The sequence below is a fragment of the Neolamprologus brichardi genome, chromosome 7, assembly GCF_056152115.1.
Source record: "Neolamprologus brichardi isolate AB-2024 chromosome 7, ASM5615211v1, whole genome shotgun sequence".
Classification (NCBI taxonomy): domain Eukaryota; kingdom Metazoa; phylum Chordata; class Actinopteri; order Cichliformes; family Cichlidae; genus Neolamprologus; species Neolamprologus brichardi.
This window is the reverse complement of record NC_142110.1, coordinates 30,779,306-30,793,095: the sequence shown is the minus strand read 5'-3', so window position 1 is coordinate 30,793,095 and position 13,790 is coordinate 30,779,306. Positions and strand designations below refer to the sequence as shown.

The 13,790-nt window shown below is 38.5% G+C and overlaps 1 protein-coding gene across 1 annotated transcript; it reads left to right on the top strand.

Annotated features, from left to right (window-relative positions):
• Positions 1 to 3,381: 3,381 nt before the first annotated feature.
• Positions 3,382 to 9,873, top strand: tdgf1 (teratocarcinoma-derived growth factor 1). Its single transcript, XM_006782106.3, has 6 exons — positions 3,382 to 3,790; positions 3,943 to 3,998; positions 5,882 to 6,166; positions 7,746 to 7,860; positions 8,128 to 8,237; positions 9,231 to 9,873. The coding sequence occupies exons 1-6, from the start codon at positions 3,768 to 3,770 to the stop codon at positions 9,341 to 9,343; spliced, it is 702 nt and encodes a 233-aa protein (XP_006782169.2). The 5' UTR covers positions 3,382 to 3,767; the 3' UTR covers positions 9,344 to 9,873.
• Positions 9,874 to 13,790: the final 3,917 nt, after the last annotated feature.

Here is a 13,790-nt window from a genome sequence, read left to right as displayed (position 1 = left end):
TTTAGACTGCATAACAAATCCAGTGCATTACACTGCAAATGTGTTTTCGTGCTGAGGAGTAACATAGTTGAGTGTCCTTTGGGATTAGTAGTGTTAAAGTTTTTGTTAGGTTTGTGCATCAGTGCATTCTCAAACAGAGAGCAAAATCAATTTATTGAATGTGTTTGGAAACTTTTGCTGTAACTTGTGATGGTACAAGAAATAACAAAAGCACAAACCCAGGTTGAAAAAAACACTCGTCTACTTTTAGTTCTGTGCTGACTGTTCTTTATAAAGCAGGCACTAGAGGGAGATGTTGCTCTGTCTCCATGAGGTTCATCTGTATGTAGGACAGAGTGTCTGGCTCGCCTCTGAAGTCTGTACAGGCCCAGCAGACAGTGCACAGAACACACCAGTGAGAGTGGAAAAGATAAATAAGCATAAATAATGTAGCGCTTAACATAATATAAGAAGGAAGTTATAAAAAATGAACTCAATTTGGAGTAATAAGTAAAATCTGTATCTCTTATTAGACTGCTGGTCAGTCTGGAATGGGTAAGATGGATAAAAGACTCTCTGAGACTCATATTAAACCTATAAATCACTTTCCGTGAATGGCCATTATTATCTCAAATAGAGACCAAATACTGTGAAACCACCACAAGTGCAGTTTACAAAAAGGGTGTCCAATAATTCAGTGCTCTATTTTCTCTCCGGCTCCACAGCAGGAGATGGCTTCCACAGCTTCTCTTCATCATTATATAATGATAAACTTGTAGCCTGCAAAGTTTCCCTCTACCCCTCCGAGTCTCCCTGCATTTTGTGAGCTTTCACATGCAGATTTCCTGTAGTGTTCAGATCAGGGCTTCCCCTCCTGCTGCTGACTCTCCTGCTGTGTATTAGCATGAGATCAGTCTGCATTGTGATGCTGCGCAGATTACAAAATACCCATTTCCACCTCTGATTGCCCCTCTGTCTTCAAAGTAGAGACAGATTAACAGAGGTGAGTGGAGTGGGGGTGGGGCAGAGCTGTAATACTGGTTTGGATAGTTTGGTTACTTCATCTGTGACCACTAGAACCAAAAAAATATGCTTTATGTAATTGATGCGATATTTATTATTGGTAAATATTAGGAGTTTAGCTTTCATTATAATGACATTTGACTTGCAAGTGGAAAAAATGGCATTTTGTATTTATTAGAAGAACATAGAAGAAACTGTTACCTTTCAAATAAATAAATAAACTACATGAACTTCCTGGAAGTTAACCAAAAACTCAAATTCTGCTGCTCACCCTAGATTTGATGCCAGCTGTCATTGCGCATTTCAACTGATTTGTAGCTTTGTTGTCTGTGAGGTGACTGCTACAAGGAGGTCATTCAAATGACCCCATTCTGCAGTGTTTACAGTCTGTCTGTTAGCTTCTAATGCTAATACAGGCAACAAACTGAGCTTTTCTACTGCTGCTTTGCAAGTTAGATGAAACATGATGTCTGATCTGATCAGATTCATGTTGCTCTGTACAACTCAGACCCACAGAACAACTTGATTAGAGTAAAATTTAGATCAGAGAACAATTTGTGATACAGATGAATTTCTAGAAGGTGTGTGATCTTAGGAGGTGGGAAAGAAAAGCGAAAGGACTTCTTTAAGTTTCTTGAAGATGTTTCACCTCTCATCAGAGAAGCTCCTTAGATTACCATGACCTGGATGACAGAGAACCTTCACATTTTCTGTGCATCATTCGCCCTCCCACTCTCTCCCGACACTACTGTCTGCACTGTCCCATCCAGTGAAGGCAAAAAGCCTCATGTTCTGAAAACTCAACATCTTCCACATCTCCTTCTTTTCTAAAATCACTGAGGTTCTTTAAATGGTGATTTTTTTTCACCTTTTTGATTTATAAGGAGCAACACATGCAAAGCTATGTGTTTATTGTGCCTCAGCCCAAATGTGCAGCTGGAGAGAGCAGACGCATTTGGGATATATTTGGCATTTGTTGCTCCATTAAGTTGGTGGCAAACATTTTGTGATCTAAGTGTGGACAAATATTATTGCACAGAAATGACATAAAAAGCTATTTAAAAAAAGATTAAATTGAGATTAAATGCACCAAAAAGCCAAATTACATTTAGGAGAACCTGGAATTATTTACCAAATTATTTAAAAGTACTAGAAAACCCATAAAATAAAACGTATTAAAAAGGTATTTTACTCCCCAAAATCAGCGGCTGAAAGTTAAGTATCTTACTATACCAAGAACAGATTTCTATGTTATGTTTGTTTCTGCTTAAGGAAGTGTGATACAGAAGTGTGTGTGTGTGTTCTTGTTGTGCACTGAGGAAAGTTTCAGCTTAGGTGGATTTCCTTTCAGGAGCAGGGTCATTAACATGTGAAGGTGAGGTTAATATGCATATTTACAGGGTGAGAGAGTGGGGGATGTCAGCGAGAGAGGTGGAGGAAACAAAGAAAGAAAGGCCTGTGAGGTTTTATATGATCAAAGAATTGAATCTACTAAACCACAGATGGTTAAAAGTACTTTGATCTTTAATTCTTTAATGCCTCAATGTCAGCTTCCCAAAAACTGCTGAAAAATCATTATATACTAATATTTTTTCCACTTTAAATAAATTTTAAACCTTTATAATCAATTATTAAGTCACCTTAGTAATATTCTCTTAGACATTAACCCCTAAACTAAAAGGCTTTTATCTATATGTTATGTTTTTATCAAGTTAAACTGGTGAATCTTTATGTATACCTGTGGATGTCCTGGGGACCATCCAAATAAAGTCAATTAAAAAAAAACATTTTCAGCAACACCTGAAAACCTTTTTCAGTTTTCATTTAGTTACTTTAGCCATGAACGTTACTTTTGTTCAAATATGAGGTGAGGTTTTATTTGAACAATTACAGCTGCTTGCTACTCTGCAGATTTCTTTTTTTAGGAGATAAATTTTATGTTTGGGGTAATTTAATCTTTCTTTTTCCAGTACTCTTTTCATTTTTTTTAAAAAAAATCACCACCAGTATCCCTGGGCTCATTTTATACCCAGTGTAGAACAGATGAGAGATTCTGGCTCTCCAAAATTTCCTTTCTTTGTGCAGCATGTGAAGTATTTTACAAAACCCATTTCCACATGAAGTAGCTTTGAGTGAATTGCTGTACTTTTCTTGACATACGTGGATAAGAACCATCTAATTCTTCTTTTTCCATCCAAAGCTCAGCAAACAAAACCAGTTACCTGATAACTAAATTAGGAAACACGTTATTTTTCTGGGCCACCAGAACAGCTTTCAGCCAGTTCCCAGTATTGTTGATTCTACCTTCACCTCCACCCAGACGTCAAACAGAGAGCGGCCGTGAGGGGGCGTGGCTTCCGGAGCCCCTCCCCCCCCCCCCCCCCCTTGCAGGAGAATCACCTGGACAGAAGATAAGTTTTAGAGACACAAAACTGCGAGGGGGAGACTCGGGCCGGAGGAGGATTTACTAGATTCTTATACGGCTTTTTCGCTTTTATGAAGTCTTTAAAGGGAAGTTTTTAAAATATCTTTTGGAGTAGCACCTGCTCAGGTTCTCAGCGTCTGAGTTATTTTTATGTCTATGGATACTTTTTTCTGACTTCTGGAGCTACAAACGTAAACTTCAGGGAATGTTTTTTCGACCTTCGATTATTCGCGGTTTTATTGTATTTTTTCCTCCACTGTGAGTTGAAGAACGGCCAAGAAATCAAGAAGGTGGTTTGGAGTGTTTACTATTTTAAGTTTTTTTTCACAACTTCGCTCAAATGAATTGGAAGGAGATGCTCAAGTAAGTCCTAATGACTCTGTGAAAATAGCTCTGTTTTTTTATTTTATTTATTTATTTATTTATTTATTTGGGGGGGGGGGTTGTTTTTATTGTTGTTGTTGTTGTTGTTGTTAAAGAAATACGTGTTTTAAACCAAATGTATCCGTTTCCAGATTTGTGCTCTGCGCCTTCATGTGTGTCCAGTCTGCTGCTGCTGTGTCTGCTTCAGGTCTGATCATCACACTCAACATACAGTCATCTGTGCTTGTTTGTCTGTTTTTCTGTTTTTTCTTTCTAATAAGAACAAAATGTGACAATTAATTGGAAAATTCCCCAATTACAAACTGTTGGTAGATTCTGACCCCTGCAGTGCGGGAATCTGGTGGCTCTATGATGCTGTGGGGGTCATGTTGTTGCCGTGCTTTGGAGTCACTTGTCTAGTTCCGGTCTCTGGGACTCTGGGCCGAGTTAGGGCCAACAAAAAACTTTAGTTTTTTTTCTATTAAATTGGTGTAAGATATAATTGGTCACCACCACAGGTCCCTTTTCCCTTAAACTGCCTAAACTGATTGCTGAGTCTAGAATAGAATAGAGTGGAATAGCCCTTTATCGTCTTTGGTAACAGGTAGCTTAACAATAATGTGTTCATAATCATTCTCCAGAGAAGATTCACCCCCCCCCCCCCCCCCCCCTTTCCCTGCATGTTTTTATTCGTCAAATGTAAAACGACTTATTTACTTTTTTTGTCTGTTTTCTAATAAATGTAATGAATGAAGACAGGGGTTTTTCAGGTAGTTAATTTTGCTCTCTTTAGTGGGACAGCTTATCTGTATTGCAAATCAATATAAAGTGATCGCCTTTTATCCTTTGGTCAAATCTTTATATTCGATGGGATCCAGAAAGCATGACTGCTGCATAAGTATAGAATTGATGTAACTTGTGTTCTTTGGCCTTTGAACTCACCAGTTGTCAACCTGGTTGAAGAATGGTGTTTCCTAATGTCAGTAGACTGCAGAGACTTGGAGTGCAGAGCTGTAGCGCTTTACTGGGACATTTATTTAACTTTTTTCTTCCATTAATTTGTCATCAGTTCCTATATGGCCGCATGATTCAGAATATTAATTCATGTGATACAAATATAAGCTCCTGGTGATCACAAATGTTTGGGGGGAGGGTTTTATTTGTGCAGCTTGTTAACCCATGTCTTACTAACATCACAAGTTGTACCACTTCATAAAGCTCCAAAAGTTGATTCTGTTCATCTGGATGTAGCGTTTTCTGGGAGAAACGTTTCGTCACTCATTCAAGTGACTTCTTCAGTCTCGATGTTTCCTGGATGATTGAGAATGCATCAAGACTTCATAAAGCAGCTCAAACTGTGTATTGTGTTGTCAGTGAACTGTGGCAGTATTTGAACAGCATGTTTGAATGTTGTTATAATTGATTTTAATCGGCTGGGGTTGTAGCTGCTAGAGCACAGAACACCCACAGTGACTTTTAATGTTTCATGTAAACAGTAGCTCTTAGAGCACAATCAGCATTAAAGTATCAAACTCAAATGAAAGTGTGTATTTTACTGCCCTGTGCACGAAATCATCACTTTAACAGTTTTCTGCAGCGTGAATCTGTTTTATTGGCAACAGTGTTGAGCTCTACTGTTGTGTTTTCTATAATAGCATTTTTTAAATTGGAGTAGATGGCACTCATGGGGATCATTTTATACAGAAGAACTGCATGATGTGTAAAATTCCCCTTTTTATTTGAATGTGCCCAGTGCCCAAAGCGGAGAGCCCAGTTTAAAAGAGAAAGTTCATAATCACTGTCGTGGTACTCTTTATCTCTGACTGGGGTTTTAGGTTTTGTTGAGTCAGCTAACACAAAGAAGCCTGGTTGTAGTGAACTTTTTTGCTGCAGAACCTTCTGGTCTGCTTGTCAGGAGGGTTGATGCTTGTTTTCACTTCAGTTTGTAACTTTATGTTGATGCTAGTGGGACTTCAGTCAGACCAATACCCCACAGTCTCCTTTGATTTTATTTTATGGGTCAGTTTCTTTGGCTCACATGTGCCTTTGATCTGTGTGACATGTAAAATTTGCTGTGTTTCTCTTTTGCAGGTTGCAAAGGAGACAAATGCATTACTCAAGGCACCTACCCTACAATGCCCGCTCTTTCTTTCTCCTCTGTTACCTCTTCTCCTTCACTTCCAGTAACTTCATCTCTTTCCTCCTCCATTTCCTCTCCTCCTTCAAGCTCTGCTTCCTCCTCTTCTTCTTTGGCGAAATCCTCACAGACCTCCCAGGACTTCCTGGGTCAGTTTACCCAGGTGAGGTCACCAAACAACGGGGACCGTAAACACCGTGACGCTAGCGCCGTCCTGCCCTTCATCGGCCTAACCAGCAGTAAGTTCACACTTCGGTAATGCACACACAGATGGAGACAGAAGGGGGAGACGAACCCCAAAAACCAATGAAAGAAAGAATTCAGCAGTTTGCCTAAAACAGTTTACCTGATGCTGGTCCGTAATTTTCCCTAGGATTTCTTTTTTGTAATGCATTTAAGATATATTTCCAGTTGCTCAGAAGGTTTTGTTGTCTTATGCTGTCATATACCTTCAAATGAAACATCATATGAAAAACTGTGAAAACAAAACTGGTAATCGGCAACATCATCTATTCAGATTAAATAAAGTCTTTGATTAAAGAGCCAATTGTTTAAAATAAAAACAGTATATTCTCTCTTCTGATTTAAGTGAGAGCTTTTAAAATAAAATGAATTCAAATGAATTTTCATTGTTAGTCATCCAAATAGATACTAAAACAAACCCCTTAATTAAAAGGTGTGGTTGTGTGGGCCGTTGTTGGTTCACTTCTAGTGTTTTTCTGCCATTTTCGGAGGTTTGTTCAGACTCTCTGTGTTTGCTGATGTGAAGCAGAGGATCACAGGAATGTGCTGCCAGCTGGAGACTCTGGTTTATCTCACAGATACCGATACAGTAAAAAAAGAAATGCTTGACCTGAGGTCTGAGGGCACAGCAGTGGCCCCCTGAACAACAAATTAAAACCCAAAAATAAATCTTACAATACTAAAAATAAATCTTACAAAATTTAAAATCAGAAAGTCTAAGTTCATCTGTTAAAGGAAAACTTCATGAAAGACAATCAGAAAAACGAAGACACAAGAAAATTTTATATATTGAGTATAATTAATGATACTGGACTGAATACCTGTAATGGAGCTTACAGGTTTAGCATATAGACAGATTTACCTGGAAATAGCTGCAATATTTGGCACGGGAGAAAGGTTTGGTGTTCATATGAAAAAGGCATATCCCTAATGGCTCTGCAGACACAAGCTCCATATTCTGTATCTAATTCTTACAAAATATTGATAAAAAAAATAGTATAGATCCCCAATGTGCCCAGTTCTTGTACAGTTATGTAGAGTTGCTTACTTCAACATATTTGCTGGCAGAAACGTTAAAATAATCATTTTATAAGATACTTTAGATTAAGACCATATTCACACTTATAATTGCAAGCACTCATTTAATCACACTTTTGTTGCTTTTGTTGTTCTTTTCTCACTTAAAATGATCAATATTTCTGAAAAGCTCATGTAAGAGATGATCAGCTCTGTAAAGACCTCCATTACTAATTACAGGACTGTTAATTCTTCTGTATAGTTGCTACAGAAGTAGCAGAGAAACACAGTTTTGTTCTGAGATGGGACACATTCCTGCCTTCATACATGGAAAGCATAAAGGTGGTAAGAGCAGTAGCAGGGTGCCCTTAGATGTTAGCGATAACAGCAGACCACCAGGATATTGGTAAGATCAGAAACAGAGGAGCTGGCGTGGAGGTGGTCTGCAAAGTGACTTACAGATACAGGAGGAATTGGATGCAGATTAGATTTTAAATGACCTGGATGGATTTGTTGTTGGTTCCCATTTAAATATCTGTTTTTGTTGGGTTTCTTAAGGTGCTGAACAGAGTCGAAGCTGCTGTAAGAATGGAGGAACCTGCATCTTGGGTAGCTTCTGTGCCTGTCCTCCATATTTCACCGGGAGAACCTGCGAGTACGACCAACGAATCAGGTAAACCCGAATACAAAAATATTAGATGTGTGCTCCTGTATAATGCTCTACTTACTCTAAAATGCAAATTAATATTGACTATACTGGTTGAGCCAACTTGGTCTAATCTAACTTAGACTTTGAGAATGTATCTTCAATGTCTCTGACTGTTTTATGACCAGAAATTATCACCAATATGGTTCTTATGTCACTGGTTAAAAAAAATCTTAAATATCTTAAAGAATCAAGTGCTTGGGAGTGGTTGTAATTTCGGTCATCTGTGTGCAGGACCTGTGGTTTGATTCCTCACGGCGAGTGGGTTCAAAAGGGCTGCTCCTACTGCCGCTGTGGTTATGGCACGCTGCACTGCTTTGCCAACGTCTTCCATAAAGACTGCGGTAAGATCCAATGAGGACTAAATAGAGACTTGCTGCAGTTCAGACCAGGTTTAGATTTTTTTTTCAGAATCTAGAGGGCCCACGTGTCTTGACTGTATTTGTATATTTCCATGTGGTTCATTCAGTCCTTTAGATGTATGATCAGGTAAGCGAGAGCTATTTTTGTTTCTGTGTGGATGAGCTGTTGATGGCCATCAGACAGTTTGAAAACTGTCATTCACACTTTTTCAGACTTACAACAAAAACAATTCCCTTCAAGTTTAAGTGTCGTATTCAAACTCGCACCCCACCCACTCATTTACAACTCAAGGCAATGCATTCTTTCTCCTTAACTCCAGCTCAAACAATGACAACGTGTAAGCACTTTTAAGATAAAGCTTATCCAACATTTTTTTTGAGGTATGAGTAGCTGCAGCTTTTTGAGTGATTATTTATTTATATTATAATAATATAATATAATATTATAATGATATTTATTATTATTTATCATGAGCTCCCATTATTTTAAAATTCCTTAGCCAACTTTCTAAATAGCCTAAAGCCAACACTTTGGATAAATTGGCCTATCATTTCTGAACATACAGATATCCTAAATCTTCTAATCTAAGAATTGTGCAGTTTTCCAGCTCTTTTTGCTGATAGCGCCTCATGCCTTTTCTGCAAGTATCTGCTTTTTTTCCCCTCCCGAAATGTTTTTAGTATTAAAAGCAGAAAATATATTTGTTGGTTCTTTAGCCTGTCAGTAGTACAATCCACTCTTCATCTTTTTTTCTAACCCACGAAATAACAAAGGAGACACCACCGGGCAGTACAAAGCCAGGTTTGGGTGAAAACGAAAGTGACCATGCTATATGTTTTTTCTGTAATAAACAGGGCCTTAAAAAATAACCAACGACAGAACATAAAATAAGGCCATAAAACAGTTAGTGAAAAGGCTTTTGAGACACAAATGATAACAAATCATAACTCAAAATGAAAATTTCTGTTTTCCAGATGGTTCTGATGAGGTGCGCTGGTATCGTTCATCGGCTGTCAGGATGATTCCCACTGGCTTCTTCTTCTTCTTCTATCTGATCCTGCTTCCTCCTTTGTATTTCTTCATCTGATGCCTTGAAACACCTGAATTTATGTGAAACTATGAACTGTGTCTTAGCCTCAGCAGGATAAATTTGAAAGCTTGAAATCAGAAGTGAGTCCTTAACAGGGACAGATTTTCTGAAATCTATCATTTTGCATCCAGAAGGAAGAGACACACTTTGAACTGTAGCTGGACTGGACTGTGTCCTGATTTATGGGGAGTCTTTTTGATGCTGTGGTTTATAGGGATCCACAGGCCACCCTGTCCCCTAACCAGATCTATTTATACCCCCTTCTCGTGTGAAAACACTAAAAGCTCAGTAGACTCAACCTTTCTCTTTCAATGTGAGCATTTTGAAGGATTTGCTGAACTCCCAAGTTAACGCGATTCAACCCAAAAGACCCAACATACAGCCAACATAATTCTCCCAATTAAAATGCTCAATATATCATTCAGAACTTCTTCTTGTTCAGACAAACCGTGTACCCCTATTTCTTTGTTTCTATACCCATATATGTGTCAGATGTCTTGAAGAAGAAATGAAATATGTGAAGGAAGCTGTACATAAGATTTTTATGAAAAATATAATTTTTTCTTTGGTAATTTTAGGATCTCTTACTAAACATTAGATTTTTTCCTCTTTGTAAAAGATGATACAGAGTTTCTGTTTTTTACACTTGGTGTCTTCTGTCTTTTTGCACAAACTCAGCCAGTGGGACATTTTGTCCTTAAATATAAACATGTACGCACTGTGTTTATTAAAGATTTACAGTACTGTGGCACTGATAGTGTATGTATGGTGAGAAAATTGCTTTGTCTTCATTTAAACTATAACACTCAGTTTACCAAATTAATATGATTGCATTGCAGCTCTTCCTTTCGTTCCATCTCTGTGACTCTATTATCTGTAGGTATTTTCAGAAGGAGCTGTTCTCTCCCTGCCTGTTATCTCCAGAGTTTATTGATGAGGATAGGATTGATTATCAGCTGCTCTCTTATCTTAAACAAACACGTCAGCTGTTGTTCTGTTGTCTGTCGCCCTGCCAGCTGCTACAGATCACAGCTATAATTAACAGGCAGAGTAAAAATAATTTATATCAAAGTTAAACAATCATTACAGTATCTGTCTGCCTTGGAAGCTGTAAAAAATAAACTCTTTTTTTTAAAAAAAAGAAAATGAAGACGTCGCATTGAACAAGACTGTCCTCCCTTGAAAAAACAATGTTGTGTTGTTTGTGCAAACTCTTATTGCAACACATAGCTGTTGTTTGTTCTTTTTTAAAAAGATAAGTGACCTTTAGAGGTTGTGTGAAAAGGAGCTGCTGGTGATGTGGCGTCCAGGAGGCACAATGAAACACCCTGGTGAATTCAGCTTAGTGCTTTAGTGTTGTAAACTTACCCAAAACAAATCCCAACAGCAAGTTAAAGGGAAACTTGAAAATCAGGTGTTTGTGCAACCAGCAACATGTCTACCTCATAACAACAACTTTCTCTGTAACCCTGGGACGCCGCCCAGCCCCATGCACGGGGCTATAGCTATATATCTATATCTATAGCTATATATCTATATCTATATATATCTATCTATATATATATATATATATATATATATATATATATATATCTATCTATCTATATCTATCATTATCTATCTATATCTATCATATCTATCTATCATATCTATCTATCTATATATATCTATCTATATATCGATATATCTATATATCAATATATGTATATGTATATATATGTATATTAGGGGTGCAACGATACACAAAATTCACGGTTCGGTTCGGTTCGATACTTTGGTGTCACGGTTCGATATTTTTTCGATACACAAAAAAATGTTGATGCCTTTTTATTAATTTGTCATTTATTAAATTTTCACGGCACATTCTGCACCACCTCTCTGTGCGTTCATCATTTGTTTGAAGCCAGCTCACCTCCTGCAACCACTTTTCCGAGAATACGCGCTTCTTTTGTGGTTTGGACTCCTGACATTTCTTTGGAGGTGGAGGAACACTAAAGTAATTGCTTAAAGGAGCTTCTTCAACATCTTTAAGAGTTCTAAACAAATGTCTGTCCTCCTCCTGAAAATCTTATGTATGCAAACACACGTTGCAACTTCTTATCTTGTGCGCGTTTTTTATTTTGACAGCGAATGCGCACCTGCGGACCACTTATGTGCAGCCCTGGTTATTTAGCTCGTCATATTGCAGCCACAGAAATTCTTTTGTCCATGAAACCATAAAGCTGCACTTTCTTTTTGCCTTATAGTCTGATTTGTCATAACTTTTCCGTTTTGTGGTAAGCTTTTCTTTGGCTGTCATGTCTTCACCCTGACCTGTCTTATTTGGCTCAGCAGAACTAAAATATATATCCTGCTGCTTTTACACACGCACTCACATAACGCTCAGCGATTCTCTGCGCGATCAACCTCTCACATGTTTAAGCTGCGGCAGATTTCACTTGTCATGTTTGCATAGTAAGCTAACGATTGATAAGACGATGTCAGAGGAATTGGTGCGCAAATTATCATCACTCACCAATCAGTGCTGTCGCTCTCTATACACAGTTCGCGCGATTGCAAAGTGAAAGCAAAAAACAAGCACAAATTCAAACGCGATTTCAATATGTCACATATTGACAGTGGCTCACCGATGCCAATGACATAATTACCCAGCTACATTTTCGAAAGAATGCAAAAGCATTGACATATATTTTTCCTTCCTAAGATAGGCCGACAGGCAGAGCAGGGCAGCCCGACTGGAAAAATCGCTAGCCCCGGGACGTCGGGCTAGCGATTTTGCGAGCCCTGTATCTGATTGAGGAATCACTCATCTTTGGAAAAGAGAGTTTATTACAGAGAAATGTCTCTTTCCAAAATAAAAGCTATACTATACGCTTCTTCTGGGCTATATTCTCAGCAGCATATTAAACATATCAGGTCCCCATAAGGAGAATCATGTGCTAACGGCTGTCTAAATGACTCGGGTAACGTTTGTATGCGTGCTTGTTGTTTTTGTCTGCTTCCACTTGTCTTTGCACTAGGATGCTATCGGGTAAATGTGCAGTCATATTCGTTGTGTTCCCACTAGTGCTGTCAGCCTTAATCTGAAATGAGGTTAACGCCACAACACGGCAAATCTCTGTTAACGAGCTACCGCGGATTGCCCCGTGTGTGGGGCTGGACAGCGTCAACACATTAACGAGCTAACTGCGCTAACACACTAGTTCCCACTCATGTAATTGAGCATTGCGTGGCACATCTGACATATTTTTTTTCTGTAGTCCATGACACGCTTACCTTCAGGGTCATACGTCACATGAAGACCAAAATAGTTCCAGACGCCAGATCTGAATGAGGGTGGGGGAGGTTCAATTTGCCATGTTGCAACAAGCTTAACTTCTGTCTAGCTAGCTTGCCCTGCGCTCAGTGAATCTGTGTTCGACTACTCCGCCTAGGCTGCACTGTCGAGCGCAGATCCACTGAGCGCTCAACACAGACAGCACCGTCAGAAGGAAAGTTGATAAAATAAATTAAAAATTTAGTATTGTTCGATACATATGCGTACCGAACCGAAAGCACTGTATCGAACGGTTCAATATCGATACGAGTATCGTTGCACCCCTAATGTATATGTATATACATATATATATATATATATATATGTGGGTGTGTGTGTATATATGTATATGTGTATATATATATATATATATATATATATATATATATATATGTGTGTATATATGTATATGTATGTATGGATGGATGGATGGATGGATCGATACTTTGGTGTCACGGTTCGATATTTTGTCGATACAAAAAAAATGTTCATGCCTTTTTATTAATTTGTCATTTATTAAATTTTCACGGCACATTCTGCACCACATCTCTGTGCGTTCATCATTTGTTTGAAGCCAGCTCACCTCCTGCAACCACTTTTCCGAGAATATGCGCTTCTTTTGTGGTTCGGACTCCTTCTGACATTTCTTTGGAGGTGGAGGAACATCACAGTAATTGCTTAAAGGAGCTTCTTCGACATCTTTAAGAGTTCTAAACAAATGTCTGTCCTCCTCCACAAAATCTTATGTACGCAAACACGCGTTGCAACTTCTTATCTTGTGCGCGTTTTTTATTTTGACAGCGAATGCGCACCTGCGGACCACTTATGTGCAGCCCAGTTATTTAGCTCGTCATATTGCAGCCACAGAATTCTTTTGTCCATGAAACCATAAAGCTGCACTTTCTTTTTGCCTTATAGTCTGATTTGTCATAACTTTTCCGTTTTGTGGTAAGCTTTTCTTTGGCTGTCACTTCTTCACCCTGACCTGTCTTATTTGGCTCAGCAGAACTCAAATATATATCCTGCTGCTTTTACACACGCACTCACATAACGCTCAGCGATTCTCTGCACGATCAACCTCTCACATGTTTAAGCTGCGGGAGATTTCACTTGTCATGTTTGCATAGT

Bases quoted from the DNA above. Each gene is read 5' to 3' on its own strand.
- tdgf1 (XM_006782106.3), top strand. From the start codon at position 3,768: ATGAATTGGAAGGAGATGCTCAA. The intron at 3,791-3,942 runs GTAAGTCCTAAT...ATCCGTTTCCAG, and splicing joins AATTGGAAGGAGATGCTCAA to ATTTGTGCTCTGCGCCTTCA. The intron at 6,167-7,745 runs GTAAGTTCACAC...GGGTTTCTTAAG, and splicing joins CTTCATCGGCCTAACCAGCA to GTGCTGAACAGAGTCGAAGC.